Source organism: Orbicella faveolata, unplaced genomic scaffold, assembly GCF_042242905.1.
Source record: "Orbicella faveolata isolate gen_17 unplaced genomic scaffold, um_ofav_v1 contig_35, whole genome shotgun sequence".
Classification (NCBI taxonomy): domain Eukaryota; kingdom Metazoa; phylum Cnidaria; class Anthozoa; order Scleractinia; family Merulinidae; genus Orbicella; species Orbicella faveolata.
Window position 1 is genome coordinate 2,161,019 of NW_028301564.1, and position 16,869 is coordinate 2,177,887.

At 38.0% G+C, this 16,869-nt stretch overlaps 2 protein-coding genes across 3 annotated transcripts; one reads left to right on the forward strand and one right to left on the reverse strand.

Moving 5' to 3' along the window:
• Positions 1-5,387: 5,387 nt before the first annotated feature.
• LOC110048437 (protein BTG1-like) lies at positions 5,388-6,444 on the forward strand. Its single transcript, XM_020754236.2, has one exon. The coding sequence runs from the start codon at positions 5,676-5,678 to the stop codon at positions 6,165-6,167; it is 492 nt and encodes a 163-aa protein (XP_020609895.1). The 5' UTR covers positions 5,388-5,675; the 3' UTR covers positions 6,168-6,444.
• A 2,137-nt stretch (positions 6,445-8,581) lies between these two features.
• Positions 8,582-14,804, reverse strand: LOC110048435 (uncharacterized). Of its 2 annotated transcripts, none has more exons than XM_020754234.2 (5): positions 14,591-14,804; positions 13,746-14,071; positions 12,439-12,681; positions 10,411-10,573; positions 8,582-9,730 (listed from the first exon to the last, which is right to left on the reverse strand). In XM_020754234.2, the coding sequence occupies exons 1-5, from the start codon at positions 14,787-14,789 to the stop codon at positions 9,675-9,677; spliced, it is 987 nt and encodes a 328-aa protein (XP_020609893.2). In that variant the 5' UTR covers positions 14,790-14,804; the 3' UTR covers positions 8,582-9,674. The 2 variants fall into 2 exon arrangements, with proteins under 2 accessions (XP_020609893.2, XP_020609892.2); XM_020754233.2 differs by having other exon boundaries at positions 13,746-14,074.
• Between the last annotated feature and the right edge of the window lie 2,065 nt (positions 14,805-16,869).

Below are 16,869 nucleotides of genomic sequence, written 5' to 3' on the forward strand. Positions count from 1 at the left end.
TTTAAAGAACCTCTTTAATACAACTAGATTTTTGTGGCCCGTTTGTGGCTAGATTAACGGGGTTCCACTGTAATTGAATGACAAAAACCGCGGGAGCTCTTTATCTCCACATTCCACTTTGCGAAATTGGTTCAAAACCTCAAATTACTTGATTCCGTTGTGTATAAACTCCTAGGCACAGTTCTAAACAGTAAATTGGGTTCCATAAATGAACTAGCCACATTAAACCCACTGATGAGGTAGTTGACACAGCCTGCGATCATATAGCCTTTTCTCTGGCGGGTGGAAAAAGCGACCCCTAAATAGCCCCCCCCCCCTCCCCCCTCCCCCCACCTTGCGGATAGAAACGCCCACTCGCTGGCTGGTTATGGCCTTATGGAGCTCTACTGTGCCGCAACTGGGAAGGATTATTTCAAGAAACCGAAATATAGGGGTTTGCACAGGAAAGCTTGTATGGTGGGAACTAGGAATACGACGAAGGAAACGTACAGGACCGTGAATGCTGTTCGTATAATCTGAGCCGAATCATCCCAGTGACTAAGCAAAGAGCAAGTAGTACAGCGCTTTTTGTCTTTGTTTTTTATTCATAACCCTCCTAGTCAGTGACATTTCTAGGTCATATTATAGCATTTCATTGCATTCCTTTTCCACTCCTTACATCTCGGATCTCGACCCAGTTTGTCCAGTGATCGCGTCTGGAAAACTGCTCTAGATAATTGAGAAGGAGTGTTGACCAGTCATTTTTTGACCCTTTAAAAGTTTACGTTACATTTTTCTGCTGTTTTCAGCTTATTTTCATACCTGAACTCGTTTTAATATCCTTTGTCCAATTCCCAGATAATGCGGATATCCGGTGTTACCGTTAAGTCGCATAGTTTTGACTGAATTACGATTAATTACAATTAGAAAAGCACAACGGGCGTGGATTTTTCTGTGTTCCAGTATACGATTTTGTTTTTGAGTTGGTACGTGAATGAATGTTGCAAAAATAAACACATTGCCGACTTTCTGTCTAGCATGCAATATAACTCAGTCATATCACTGATGACGAATGGAAGCAGCGAACTAAAATCATTTTGTATCCATGCCATACAATGGCTGAAACAAAGTTTTTAGTACACCCTAGAGTACTTCTGGCTGCGATATATATAACTGTAAAATTAATTCTTACTCAAACTTGAGAAGCATCGATTTGTTACGGAATCTAGCGTCGACAAAGTAAGTCACTGTGTGAACTTGAAATGTTGCGCTTCTGCAAAAATAAATTCACTCAATAATACAATGTTTAATATCTTTATCTTTCCAAAACAGGTATGGTTAGTTTTGCAATATCGATAAACCGGGGAAAATGTCACTGTTTGGACTGTTTCCGCGGAGGAAAGAATTCTTTGAATTCAAATTAAAATATTAATACAGCCGGAAAAGTACACATCTAGTTGTGCCGGCGGTTGTCATAATTCGACTGGTTTACAGTTCTGCTGCAAACACACACCCTCAAGCGAAGTCGAAACAAAACCACGCTGAGAAACGACGCGACAGGAAATAGAACAACATTGAACACAGAATATTCTGGCTCAGAACCAGATTTCAAAACAGTGTGGTCAGCGAAAGACTAAAATAGATGCAGAGCGTTCCACTTTTCACTCACAGGCATTTTTCTATCCTTACCGAAAATTAGCTTTTCTTAATAAATCAATAATTTATCTACGATGAGTACACTTATAAAGGTAGGATTTAAATGTAGGACTTGATTAAAACCAAAACAAGAAAGCCATTTAGCATACGCAGCGCTTACAGTAACGGCTGGAGTTTCTAAAGCATTAATTAAGCAACGAGGCGAGCATTGCCACTCCCATCTGGATGGGATATTAGTCCATCACAGCTTACTCTATTCTGTCATGTTGCCCCAGCAATACGTAGGTATCCCTTTGCTCTCCTGAACGGAGAGAAGTAGTGCGAGAGTAATTACATTACGGTTACCCTCGTTCAAACTCTCTGAACTATATATTCACATACCTTTATTTAATTTCTAGGAGTTCAAGTTATTTCTAAAAGAAGTCGTTTTTAAATAGCAAGAAAATACACAACTGTTTTGAAAGGGTTTTATTTTTGTCTTTCTTCCAGCACCTCTGCGCATTTATTTCAAGCCGTTGACCAGAGTTTTCGGTGCTTGGTATCAGAACTGAACGTGGGGTACTTGTAATGGCCTCGGGACCCTTTTGTAGAACAAGGTGTGAAATAAAACCAGATAACTGACACTTATGGCTTATAGCGTTGCGACGCATCAGTATGCGTTTAAAAAAAATGTGACCATAGAAATCGCAGCGAGTTCAACCAAACACAACAACAACATTAACAGTGTCAGGTCAAAGGCTCAGTTTTCACCGAGAATCCATGTGCGTGTGTGTGTACATTACGAAAATAACACAATAGCAACAAGGTGTATGTCGGTAGTTGTATTGCACTGGCTTGCAATATACCGTGCAGACTAAATTTGTCTTTCTGCCAATATAAGGGGCACTAAATTGAAATTACATACTTCTTTCAATAAAGAAACAAAAGGAGTGTTGATTATACTGCGACAGTTTTCTTGCGGTAAAATGATCCATAACATTTTACGTCGTTTCTTGGCCATAAATAAACAAGCGGAGGAGTTGGACAAACGAAATTTGGTTACAAGTTCACTAAAATTAAGTTAGAACACCTGGTATAAGGCCTAGAATAATAACACTAGAAAATAAAAACAACAAAACGGAAAACAAGCGTAACTGAAAATAGCCGAAAAAACTCTTGTGAGCTAGTAAATGATGATAGCCTTGGTGACAATCTCACCCTCTTACACAGAGTTGTTTTTCGCTCGGCCGAGAGGAGACGAACCTGCTACACGGAAAATGACACGATATAGAACGTGGAATATTTTGGTTAAGAAACAAGATTGCTGCAAAACAGATTTAGTAGTGGCACGGACTAATTCTCAAGGCACCGCAGTCAGTCCCAGATTTCAAACCGCTAACTCGGCTAACACCTTCTGACTCAGATAAGTCAAGGTTTTGATGTTTTGTCCGAGAAACTGTGACTTCGCAGAATATACGATAGTATTAATAATTTAAAGATACCACTATAAATTACACGCTCTACATAATGTTCTCCGCTCTATTAAACTAAACCATGTAAGCATACAGTTGAATCATACAAATTGGCGAATACATACTGAACCGCTATACAGTAAACCGGATAAAAGAGGACTATATGGAAGTGGATTTCAGAGAAGCCGTTAGAAAGTTCAGTTTAATGTATTTATGTTCATTCAAATGGTTTTCTTTTGAGTTGGCTTACATCCGTACCCGTAATTTGTCTTCATTTAAAATTATTGGATCCGAGTTGCTTGTCGACCATCTGATTTAATTGGGTTAAAATAAAAAGTGAAAAAAAAAACCCTTTGCAACAATGTTTTGTTCGACAAGGGACGATAGAGACAGCTGACTGTAATGTTATTTAAAGAGAACAGACTGTTGCATAAAATTGGCCATTAAATGATAAAAAGACTGTTGTACAATTTATTATTATACTTTTACATTTCTCGCTGCTCGGTATTAAAATGATATATATTTTTCCTTTTTTCCCATTTTAAAGCTTGAGGCCAATGAAAAAGGCTCTAGGACTCCTTAAGTGTTCGGCTAGGCTCGATTAGCAGCCTCTGGCACAATCTAGCCTAGTATTCGCGCAAATAAACCGAAATTATCAATTATTACTAAATCCTCGTAAATCCATGACAATGATCAAGGGCCAGCAGAAATGCCATTCTTTATGCCATCTGTTGCGCTTGGGCAAATTCTCACTAGAAACGTGCTTTCGTTTGAATAAGGTGTGAGACGATTATTTTGTGTTTTTTTTAGAACAAAGGAGACAGCAATAAAATCTGTTGAACTTTGTTTATATCTCTGTTTGAATTACGCTTTCAAAAATGTTTCTTTAGAAAACTGGCATCTCGGGTAATTTAACCTTGCAATCTAGTTTGTTTATGATCATCCATTTGAGTTGTTATAAAATGGAACACCGGGGGCCAATGGCCAATAACTTGTACCCCGCTGTTATTCGAGACATGAATGATCTTTCCAGCGGAGTGCCGCAAGTGGCATACTTTGTACGTGCAGTAGAAGTCTCTAACGTAAATCACGCCTTCCTTTTCGTTAGAAAGTGTATCTTTTAAAGATTATTTGCAACAACGTTTGACACATAAAAATCACTATTAGCGATTATATCACGAAACAAGAAACCTTTTGACTGAAGCAGGGTTAGAGGTTACGACTAATTTACAAGTGTCTGTACTCTTATCATCGGACGTACAAAGGAAAAGTTATTTGGATGAACGATCGGATAGCAATATATGTTGTTTAATATATTCTACACTCCACCATGGCCCAATTGCTTGCTAATAGTATTTGAGTTGTCGCAGGAGCGATAATGGCTTTCTTTTCGCAATATTTTTAATCGGGTTCAGTCATGCGTGATCAATGGTTCGAAAGTGCCAGTGACAGCATTAAGCCCTTTAAGTACAATACCAGCATATTTTGTTTTCCTCTTTGCCTTTCCGATAGTTTGTCGATGTTTTTTTCGAACGTTTTTGTGTGGCGAAACAAAGCCTCAAATCCTGATGTGCTTTGTTCAGTTGTTGGTTGGCGCCAGGCCATTTGTAAAGCTTTTTATGTAAAAATCCTTGAAGAAGGAAGTCCACACACACACACACAAAGGAAATTAGGAATCGTGGGTCGTTTCATGAGTGAAGAGTGTATATAAGCATGTCAAACGGATATGACATGAATAATTCAACAAATGCGGTGTTTCCTTTCACTTTCATTTTCAAAAGCGATGATGAGAGTCGAGGGTTTTTTTTTTTTTACACGCATATGTGGATTGACTTTACTGCTTCAGCATTATTTAAAGAACAAAAAAGAATTGCTAATTGTGTAGAGCGACCAAGTAAGAGAAAGAGGGAACAATTAAACAATGAACGAATATGGCGTTCCGTTTTAAATTATCTAAATCTTCATCTGTTTTTATTTGCTACGTCACGCATGAATTAGAATCGATTTTTTCATAACAAGCTCGATCACGTCCGAACACAAAACCCCAATTTACCTCCCCAATATAAGACGATTTAAGTCAATCCACAACGCAAATAACAAAAACTGAACATAATTGCTACGAAACAAAGCTAGATGTGAAGAATGCCCACTTTTTTTTTTGCGCGCTTCAGCTTGCGCTCTTGACGGGAAACAGACAAGCTGTTTCCTACAACAAAAGGCGATTCACATTTCGACCTTTCGCTTAGCAACCTGACTCGAGCCTTTTGTAATATTCTCGCTGGTGATTGGTCGCTGATATGACGTCACGGTGTGGGTTTTTTACCAGACGCAAGGTTATTATTTCCGCAAAAGTTTTCATGCGATAAATAGCTGGAAGAAAGCTTGGAGAAGAACGAGATTGAAGAAGGAGCTTTTGTGGCTGGTGGTAGATGGTAATTTGCTAGTAAGACTTTGGGTTGGGACTCCTGAGAAAGTAACTTTATTGAGAGAAACACTGCGATTTGGAACAATACCAAACGAACGAAAACGAAACTATAAACTCTGGGCGCTCAACGATAAATAGTCAGTTTCTCAAGATAGTCGTAAAACATGAAGGCTGAAGTGGAAATGGCTTGTAGATTTGTTACCAAGATGTTAAGAGGTAATGGAAGGCTATCGGACAAGCAGCTAGAGATTTTTCATAAGAAGATGAAGGAGATTTTATGTGCGCGATACAAACATCACTGGCACCCTCAGAATCCTTTGTTAGGAAGTGGTTTTCGCTGTATTAGAATCAACCATTCGTTGGATCCTGTCATCGCTGAAGCAGCCCAAGCGAGCGGTCTTCTAAACAAAGATCTATCGCTTCCTGAAGAGCTGACGCTATGGATCGACCCGAAATCGGTGGCGTTTCGAATTGGTGAAAATGGATCCATTTGCGACCTAGACGAGTCAATGGTTTCGCAAGAAAACACAAACAAGCCGTCGAAAGAAGCACTGAATTCCATGAATCAAGAAAGAAGAAAGAGAAGTAGCATGAATCTCCTAAATTGCACTAAAGATGTGGTCAGCTTTCCAGTTTCGTCGTGTATTCCGTGTTAGGGTAAAAAAAAAGAAACTCTAGAGCAAAATTATTGTGTGCATATATAAATTTCTGGTATTCAAAGATATGTAAATTTCTCGTTCTATCGAATATTCACTCGCGTTGTGTTGGTGTATAAAGACAGAGGCACAGAGCTCGGCTTTAATAATTTTCTTTTGCTGGGAACTTTTGTAAGATAAGAGCTATGACCTGTATTTTTAACTGTATAGAATTTTGTAAAGTCTGTACAGTTTGCTGTTCACAGCAAGAATAAAATTGGAGTCTAAAACATTGAAACAGCTTTATTAACCTTTTGTTTTCTATCTGAGGATATATTTGCGCGTTTCAAAAAAACACCAATATAGGATATCTTAGCGATATTTATGTATATGTTTTCCTGTTCGTAAGGCTATGGGAAGTCAAAAGCAAGGAACTGAGGATTTATGGGTGTTTGTTTAGAAATGTCTCTGTTGAATTATTCAGCATCAAGATGCAAGTAAGTCACCTGATTTCACCATGTGTTTGACAAAACGATGTAAATAGGACATTGTTTTGTTCAGAAAACGATCAGATTGGATACAAGCCTTCCGAATATTCCCAACACTTAAAATTCTTGAAGTCTGCGATCGCTATACAGGCGGCAGAAGGTTAAAAATGTCCGATTTCTCAGTGTTCGTCCTTCGAAAATACCTTGCTTATAAAAATCCTGAGAAACCGAAAGTGCAGTGATGCGCTTGATGGCTTTCCGCACTCACGATAAATTCATCTATGTCGAAATCTTTCGAATAACTTTTATTGTATTTCAAGGCCCGCTAAACTCCCTTTGCTAAAAAAACTTTTGATATCCACGAAGAATTCGAGATTTCCCTCGAGTCTCTGTGGAAGCCCCTTACTCATCTGTTATTACTTTGTCCATTGTTTCTATTTTCGGATAATTCGCTGTCAGCGTCCATCACAAATCATGTGACACTCGAGGAAGATGTCACGTCCTGATATCGCGTGCGGGCTATTTATTGGTTTCGGGTTCGAATCCAATAAATCCATGCACCGCATTCAACTGGCTTTTCAGGTACTCAATAACCTCAGATTATAACTAACTTTAAAGTTATTTTTATTGAGTTGGGATAAAGCACGCAAGTTCATTGTGAGGTCTAATGGTTCGTAACAGAAGCAAACGAGGAGCCGATATCATATTACCCTGTAGGCTCTGTTTTGTTTGAAGAAAGAGCTGAAAACAGTCTAATTTTAGCTGTGAGATTTAAACTACTGAGTGCAAAAAGACAAAGAGGTGTTCATTAATTAAGTTCTTTTGTTTTCTTTTGAGCATAGCCGGGTTTTTGTTTTGATGAGAGAATCGTTCTTGTTAGAGAATAGCGGGTTTTTTAACGTATTCACTACAATCGTTTTGTAACATTTATTTTTAAAAAGTGCTTGAAATGATTCGGTTTACCAAAATTACAGGAAGAAACTTGTACATAAAAATTTCAAATATCTATTCTTCTGGTGATGGTATGGTTGCATTATAAAAGGGAAAAACCATTTTTGAAGAGACAATGTTGACATTCAGAAAGCAGGTTACAGTACCGTGACACGTTTCCAGAACAAGAAGTATTGGAATACTAGTGTTTAGGTAAACATGTAGAAAAATGCCTGGGCAGCATTAAATATAGCTTTGTCTGTTCAAGAATCTAAAGTTAATTACATTTTTCAATAAATACTCAACGTAATTTATTTTGGATAAAATACCATGAAAGTCAAGTCTCAACAAAGTTGGTATATAGTTAGCATGTTGCAATGTTTGGCTTGATTTGTGTTAAATTTTCTGTCAATAATGGCTAGGCTGCTCAGTTGCAGATAAGCACTTTTGTGAGCTTCAGCGTGCTTGTTATGGAGCAAATTAGACCATGGCACCCTTAATTAGCCTTGTTCACAAATGTTTTAGTGCTACTCAAGGGACTCAACTGCCTTCTCCCTACCCCCACCCCAATTTTACAGAAGAAATACAAATCAGATAATGCATTTATGGGCCAGTGTATATGCTGTCACTTGGCTGGCAGGCAATCCATAATCCTGTCTTGGCACTATTGGCGAAATAAACAAACTTGCTTATGCCGATCCCTAAGGATAGGGGACAATAAATTATTCAAGACAGTCAATTACTGACAGTTTCAGCTAAGGTTTTTTACCACAGTGACTGCAAACTAGGCCATTTTCGTATTCTCAGCATTAGACTGGAACTAGTTTGCTATGGAGGCTCAATGCAGAGGAATATCATTAAAAAGAGATGAATGTCATTTGCATTTGAAAAGACTCCCGGCATTAGCCTCAGTTGCAAGCTAGTTCCAGCCCAATACTGAGAATAGGAAACTGGCCTATTCATGATGACTTTAATGGAATGCCTAATTACAAGCAAAATAAATATGGGAACAACCGCTGGAAAACAACAGCTTTATTTAAAACATATACATATACAAACTAAAAAAACTCGGTCCTTGTTTACAAAGTGTGCCAACAGAAGGCAAGTAGGGAGAAAAAAGGGGCTCATGTCACCTGTAAACTCATGGTCACATGAGATAACGATGGTCACTTTTCATGAGCTTTTCTCTAACACATACTCACAATCTCTCAGTAAAGTACAATTTTGGTGAAATTACTACACTTGATCTTAGCCAAAAGGCCTGGACATCCAGCATTATATGAGATGCTTCCAAGTAATTAACCACATTAGAAGTTTACATTTTGATCTGGAACAAGTGATAAAGACTCACTATTCACCAAAAAAACCCCTGAAAATTCACTGTCTGTCAAAGAACTTTGAATAAAGATAGACAATTATGTTATGCAACAAAAAATACATGTCGCCCCCTGATTACAAGGAAGTTCAACACATGCCCAAACCTGTCTGAATAGACCATCAAAAGATACTAGCTTTGAAAATGTTCTGTTGGCACTGGTACTGGTAAACACACAAAAAAATGTTTTTTGATTATACAGACCTGACTAAATCAGAATAAATAGCTACCAAGAGGGATGTTATTTAATACTATTTAACAAAAGCATGTCTGTCTAAAGGTAAAATAAACAGGCCTTTAAGACCAACACAACTGCAACACGTTCACACTCGTGTCTACAAAAGTTAAACTCCCTAAGCTGTTAATGAACAAATGGGATCCACGCAAACTAATTTTGCAGAGCCTTCAGAAAGATAGTAGGAACTCTGTACTTTCCCTACCTCCAAACTATAAAATAATGACTTAAATGGACTAGTCACTGCTATGACTGCAAAAAGGCAAAATAAAGGAAAAGATATTCAGAACACAAGCTGCAGGTATGCAGAGGAAGCGTAAGTGAAATGTGGTGACATTACAAATATCTTCAATACATTAATGATATAGTGATGAACACATTTTGTCAGAATTTGAAATCAGGAAAACAAAACTGAAAAAAGGTAATGTGAATGAGCAGTTAAGTGAAATTCAATGGGAATGGCTCTCTTTTTTAAGAATGCAAGTGGAATGCGAGGTTTTTCACTCATCATCGTCATCATCATCATCATCGTCGTCGTCTTCGTCATCGTCTCCGCCTAAAAATAACCCAGTTTACAAAGTAAGATACATGTAAGATATCATGGAATTCAAATAACACTGGTGTAACTGTATACAACTGTATATATCAAGTTAATACCCTCATGTTCTCTGTTCTAATTCTTTTCCTTCGTAACTCAAGGAAGAAAATATTACGGTCTATAAAGATGCAAGATATGTGCTAAAAATTCAACACAACAATATGAGTGATTGATATACATAGTATGTCAAATTTGATTGAAGTTTTTGGAATGGAGCAGTTGTCTTTGACATGTACACCAGGTTTTTGCAAGTAATATATTCCACACTAAACACTTCAGCGATTCTAAAAAGAAACAAAACCAGAATCAAGACCAACATGTTGTTTAAGTGGTTTCTCTTCAGATTTGTTTAATTCAAAAGGAGAACATCTACGTAATCTGTAATTAAAAGAATGAAGCTCAAGCTGCTGTTTAAAGTGGACTTTTGGTGACATCCTTAATTACAACTACTGTGGAAACCCTGACTTTTTTAACGTCCAAGGGAAACAAAAACATGTTTGGAAAATCAGGTGTTCAACTGAGGGAAGGGAAATGACGTTTGGTTCCAGTTATCGAGAGATTAAAAAAATTGAGGTCTCTACCGTACTCTGAAACTTGACCGGAGTTAAATTTACCAGCAAGCACTAACATTAACATACCATCATCATCATCCTCAACTTCCTCTTCCTCTTCTTCGTCATCATCGTCATCTTCATCATCGTCATCCTCTTCTTCCGATTCTGATGGCTTGGGCTCCTTTTTGGGTGGTGGCTTCTTTTTCTCTGGTTTTGCCTTTGGCTGAGCCTGTTCTTTTCCAGCATTCTACAGTAAGAAGGCAAGGCATATTGTAACATGTTAACTTCACCAACAACGAAGAAAATCACTAAGATAATAAGATAACAATCTGTAAACAGGAAGTGGGAAAATGCGATCACTTGTGTTAAAAAAAATTAACCAATTTCAGTTATTTATTTCTTACTTAGGACTTATTTACCGAGCAGGAGATCTGTATGGGAGAATCTTGACCGAGGTTGTGAGTACAGACCGAATGCAGTGAGGTCTGTACACACGGCAGAGGTCAAGATTCTCCCATACAGACCGACTAAGCTCGCTTAATAAGATGGTCATTATATGGCAAACAAGAACAATTTAATTTGTTTAATGTGACTGGTTTGTACTAGCTGACATTTTGCTTGCGAACAATGATGAGATGAACTTAATTCTGCTAAAGTTTGCTTGTCCTCTTTACTTTTTTTCTCATCAGGCTTTTTGGCACTTCCATAAATAAATATCGACACAAGAAAATACCGGTAGTCAATATTTTTGCATTTTAGTTTGCAACTTTTTCACCCCAAAACATTACCGAACTAGACGGCAAAGTCTAGACCGCTCGCAATATCAATTTCAGCTAATCAAATTTGTCAATTCGGTAGTTCCCAGTCCTTGTGAGACACAGCCATATAATAAAGATGATTTCTAAATCTTAGACTTACATGTACAGATACAGTTGCAATTTACAAACACACTTACACAAAGATAATTATTTTAAAAAGGTTACATTGGAGGCACAGTCTCTAGGTGTTACTCTCCTTGTTGCCCTCTTAGTTTACTATAACCCCATTTGGCATTTTTTAACCTTACTGCAGTAAACAATCTGTTACAGCCTGTACTTTCAGGTCGTTTTTAAAGGGAATATTTTACAGAGCATCAAATTCATTGGGAAAATTACTTTACTTAAGACAGTGCTATATAAAACACACAAACAAAAATGCGTAATTACTAATTCTTTGAAATGCTCCAAACAAATTAAAGTCTATGTACAGTGTGATGGAAAAATACAGGGGAAATTTATAGTATCCATTTCGTTAGCATTCTGAGGTCAGGTAATATTATTCTCAGTTACAGGAAACATTGTTAGTCTAAAGGGAAAAACACAAGCAACAACATAGCATCAGTAGTGTGAATGGAATCTTTGGTCCCCTGAAGAGTTATAGGCTGAAATCATCTCTGCATAGAGCCCAAGTGAATTTTAGTTTCAGCTGACGTAAACAAATGTTGCTTGGCTCCAGCCTGCATTAATTATCCGGGAGAGCAGGGCTATCTAAGGGATCTTCACACCAAACCAGTGGATTTTGTTTTTTGCTTTCCCAAAGGGCAAAAACAAAGACTAGTTTAAATAATCACTTGATTAATTTAGACTGTAATTTTTGCAGGGATATAACTAAGACCTGGCTACCAGCAAATATCACCAGTTTAAAGATAGCTCACTGATCACTGGCTGAAATTTCACTAGAAAATAAAGACTTTGGGTAACTTTGAAGGTGACCAGCCCAGAAAAGATGGCTGGACTTGTTTTTGAGCCAGTTTAGTATATTCATAGCTACAGCATACAGCTGTGTATCACTGTTGTTGGGCTAGTTAGAAAAGTTTCAGGTTGGTAAATCCATGATTGAGCTGGTCTGAGGGTAAAGCTAAAACATTCATGTTCAGCCATGCTAGTGTACGTGTATATTTTCAACTATCGGACAATCTTAACTAGTGCTAGAGATAGTGTTGAGTCTGTTAATGCAACACTTAAGATTCCCAACTGGATGAAACTATCATATAAATAATTAACAATGTTAACAATTGGAGAGGGAGACCTGTTATTTAAATAGCTTGCTTCCACAGTGCACCTTTGTACTAACCTTCTTTCTCCACTCTTCCATAGCGGCTTCATGCTTCTTCTTAGCGACCGCTTCCAACTGCTTGTATTTCTCTTTGTCTTTGTCGGTCATGGTTCGCCATTTTTCTCCGGCAAGGGCTGGGATTTTCTGATCACTATCTGTTTTTTTACCTTGCATTTCCTTTCGGAATTCAGCAAGGAATATGAAATAAGCTGTAGGAGCACGCTTTGGCTTATCAGATTCAACTTTAGCCAGTTTTCCACTCTGTGTGAAGAGAAGTAAATCAGTTAGTCTTATATAACCTGGGAAAAGTATAAGGCCTTGGTTACAACATTCACCATTTATTTGAAAAAGAAGAAAATTATTGCTACTAGAAGTACACTGTACATTACCTGAGTGTAAAAAACATTTTCTAGTGACCATGCTAATTTCCAGTTAACTTTCAGTGAGTTAGACATATCTGAAATGGTAACTAACTCCAAAACTCAAATCATCAATTAACTGTTTTTAGCTTTTTTGTCTATTGTTTCCTGAAATTCATTGTTTGATTGCAAAAAGTAATCCTTTTTCAATACAGCGTAAATGGTGCTTTTGTCTGTAATTACATTCAATGTACATGTGTTCTAAGTTCTTCATGTTAATTTTTATCACAGCTCCTTTTGATATCAATGGGCCAGCTTAATATTAATTAAAGTCTATAAACTTAAATAGTTTTAACTGACTTGAGCAGAGATTTTAAAATTGCCTCATAAAAATCTCCCGAATTTAACTGTGAAATTTCAAACAAGAATTTATTCTTCCTCCCAGAGTTTTCTCTGTAGCTTTTGAAAAAACTATATTAATTTAAGACATCTTTCAAGTTTGTCCTTTAGCACTAAAACAGCACATGAAAAAGATTTCCTTTTTTCTGCTTTCAACATGCAAAGCTCACATGTAATGCAAAAATCCCTTTTTTTTAGAAAGATTAAGAGGAGAAATACACAACGCAGTCATCAAATTTTAAAACAGTGTACTTTTTCATAAAGTTTAGTTTTAATCGCATATATAAGAGATTTTGAAAAATATGCATTCTTTTGAAAAATGAAAGTTCAAAAATATTTTTCCCCATAAACTTGAATAAAAATTTATTTGGACTTTAAAATCACAGTGGTTGAAATAATTTAAATACTCTCGAAACAAAATTTTCCTTCCCCAGGAGAAAAATATCACGTGACATCACATTGGCTCCTGACACGGAACGGTTGAGAGTGGCAGCCATGATGAACTGCTCAAAAAGGAGTAATTTAACTCCGCATTTCAGCTTGGTTTGGCGCAGAATTCTTGCTTACCTCTCTCATATAGCGATCTTTGTCTTCCTGGGCTTTGATGTTGTATGGCGTTTTGTCTTCGTCCGAGAGACTCTTCCACGCTTCACCCGCCATCTTCGCGACTTCGTTTGCTTTGGGTAGTGGATCGCCTTTCTTCTCGCATTTCTCTTTGAGTTTCTTTCGGAAATCAGTCGTGAAGTGAATGTAGGCCGAGGAAGCTCTTTTTACGTGTGGTCCGTCGCCTTTCGATGCTTTTTTCCCTCTTTTGCCTTCTTTGCCAGTCTTGGATTTCTTGGGAGACCTGGACTTGTGAAGCGCTGTGTCCGCGGATCGTTTCTTAGACTTCGCTGCTTCGAGTAAAGAAGAACAACATCATCTCTTCGCAACTTGGAGGTCAAAACGACAGCTTAAGGATCGTTTGTGCGAAAATTAAAGCCCTTTGCCGCGATATTTTGGACGCAAAAATCGAAACTTTAGGTTAGTGTTAGAGATCAGTAGGTCCCCGAGGCATAATTTATACTTCCCTATATATTCTCTTAGCGCGAATTGAAATAAAGAAACTTCGAGCGAAGCGCTTCGAAATTACTCGCAGCGGACATTTTTTGCCGTTTAGTCGAGGTAGAGATGTCTATATTACAAAACTAGAGGATATCAGAGCTTAAATTGTCGATTGAACCGAAGAAATTTCGGAGCTGACTTCGGTGGTGCACACTTCCATATGTCCTATAGGCTTTATAAGGCCTCGTATGAGGCTAGTAGGAAATATAAGACAACAAGGGAGAACAATTCATGGAGGCGCTCATATAAAGAGTTTGACTGAGATTTAAAAATAAAACTGCCGTAATGCATCGAAATCTCAGAATTACCTTCCATCTCGCCGGATTTGCGCTTTTCAGATGTGGAATGACTTGTTTTCTTGCTCTTGTCGACTTTGCGCCGAAGGAAAGCTCGATCCGCCAAGGTCTTTTTCACAAGCTCTCTGCTTCTCTCAGTATAAGAGCACAAGGGAAGAGACGCTTGTATGAAGACAAACACGAGGCTGGCCTGACGCTTACTACTGCGCATGCGTAAGTACCAGGCTAGACGTCAGTTCCATTGGTCGCGCGTCATATTGCGTTAAAGGAGTGTCTATTATTTTTTCCTGAACAAAACCTTGTCTATCAAAGGATTTTCTCTTTTATCCCGTCTTAAAATTTATTCAAACTGTCTTTCCCGCCTTTTCAACCCGTTCCTCTCAGCTCGCTATGTGGAGTGGTTTTTTTGCTGTTACTGTTGGTGTTTTCTTCCAAGGTTAATTTGTTGTTTTTTTGAAAAGACTACCTTACTACACCAGGGAACTGAAAAACAATGAGGTGACTAAAGTTTGAATAAATTGAAATGAATTGAATTCATAAGCAACTTGCAAAATCCGGTCCGAAACGATCGCAAAACAAACAAGTCGACGCTTTGAAATATTATTTTTCAGTTATTTTAGTATTTTTGAGCAAAACAACACCGGCCCCGCTGTCGAGACATCACTGCGAAAACACTGACCTTATAATCTAGCAAATATTTTCGCTTGAGATTGGTCTATTTCCCAGCTGAACTGGGAAGTATCGCGAAAAATGGAGGCTATTGTTTATGATTTTTGGCTCAACTGCAAGTTACTTAAAGGAAAACAGCACTCTACACATGATCCAGGTACTTTGCTGAACGACTTTCCTCCCCCACTCCCCCACCCCCGATTTTTCTAGAACAGATCAAAACACGTCTGTTGGCAGCCTAGTTAACTGATTAGACACTCTAAGCCTCAGTCTGCTGTCAAAGAAATAATCTTTATCAAACATCAATCTTTTTCAGAAATGAGTACAATAGCAGTAACATACAGTTAAATCTGTATTAAGCGGACCCCATTTTAAGCGGACACTCTCTATTATGTGGACACCAGCTTGAGTCCCAAAATTTTCTTCCCACATTAACTGTAAAATAAACCTGCATTCAGCGGACACCTCTGTCAGGCGGACGACGACACCAATATTAAGCCATTTTGTTGCACAATAAGCGAACACTTCAAGGGCTTTCTTTTAAAAGCTCAGCTCAGACTCCTTTAACACTGTTCAGCGATATCGTTTCAAAGCTTTGTAGATTATTCCAGATTGATGCAGACATTGTGCTATGAGCAGTCTTCGATCTTACACTGTGTTACACTGAGTTGCAAAAGGGTTAACAGTTAACTATTATTGCACAATATGTTACAACCTGCTTAGAGCGGACACCCTGTATAAAGCGGACAGTAGTGAGGGTCCCAAGGGTGTCCGCTTAATGCAGATTTCACTGTAGGGGATTGTTTTTTTTCTTTTCTTGCCAGAAGAATCCGTTAAATAATCTCTAAAAGGAAGTTCGAGTAAGGTTGTCCGTTAACCCATGTTCGGGGCCGGCAGTTACGCGCCAACCAAATGCAACCGGCAAGAACATTGACTACGAGCTAGTGCGAGCAGCTCCTTCGAGGGCCACACGAAAGAACACGCGCGAGAAACCGCGCGACACACGAAGGACTAAGAAAAAAGTTTGGCTCCTTGGTAGCCTTCAAGAAAGAGTCTATGAACTAGTGGCTTTTCTTGTTGGGCATTACAGTCTTCCGCAACAACCTTCGATGATATGTCCTGTCCGTATGCGACCCTAGAAAGCCATTTAAACAAATAAACTAAGAATCAGTTTAAGGAAGCTGTTTGAAGTGTATGTGTTTGAAGGGTATCAAGTAACCCTCACAAGACTGCGTAAACGCAACATATCTGAACCCTTACACACATACACACTTTATCAAAAATATAACACAAACAGCGGTGTACATTTTAAAAACATGCATTTTCATGAACTTGACGTTTCGTATGCTAGTCAACGTACATTTTAAAAGTATAACCGTTAAATTATTTTTTGAAAAGTTATTTAAAATGTTGACTAGCATACGAAACGTCAAGTTCATAAAATGCATGTTTTTAAAATGTTTATCACCGCTGTTTGTGTTATATTTTTAATCAAGCTACGATGGCCAAATACCAAGAGTTTATACACACTTATTAAGCTACGCTAAGACGAGGGTCTGGATGGGTTAACTGATGGCTACGAATTGGTTAAAACTTTAAACTGTTATTCTGGAAATGACGCG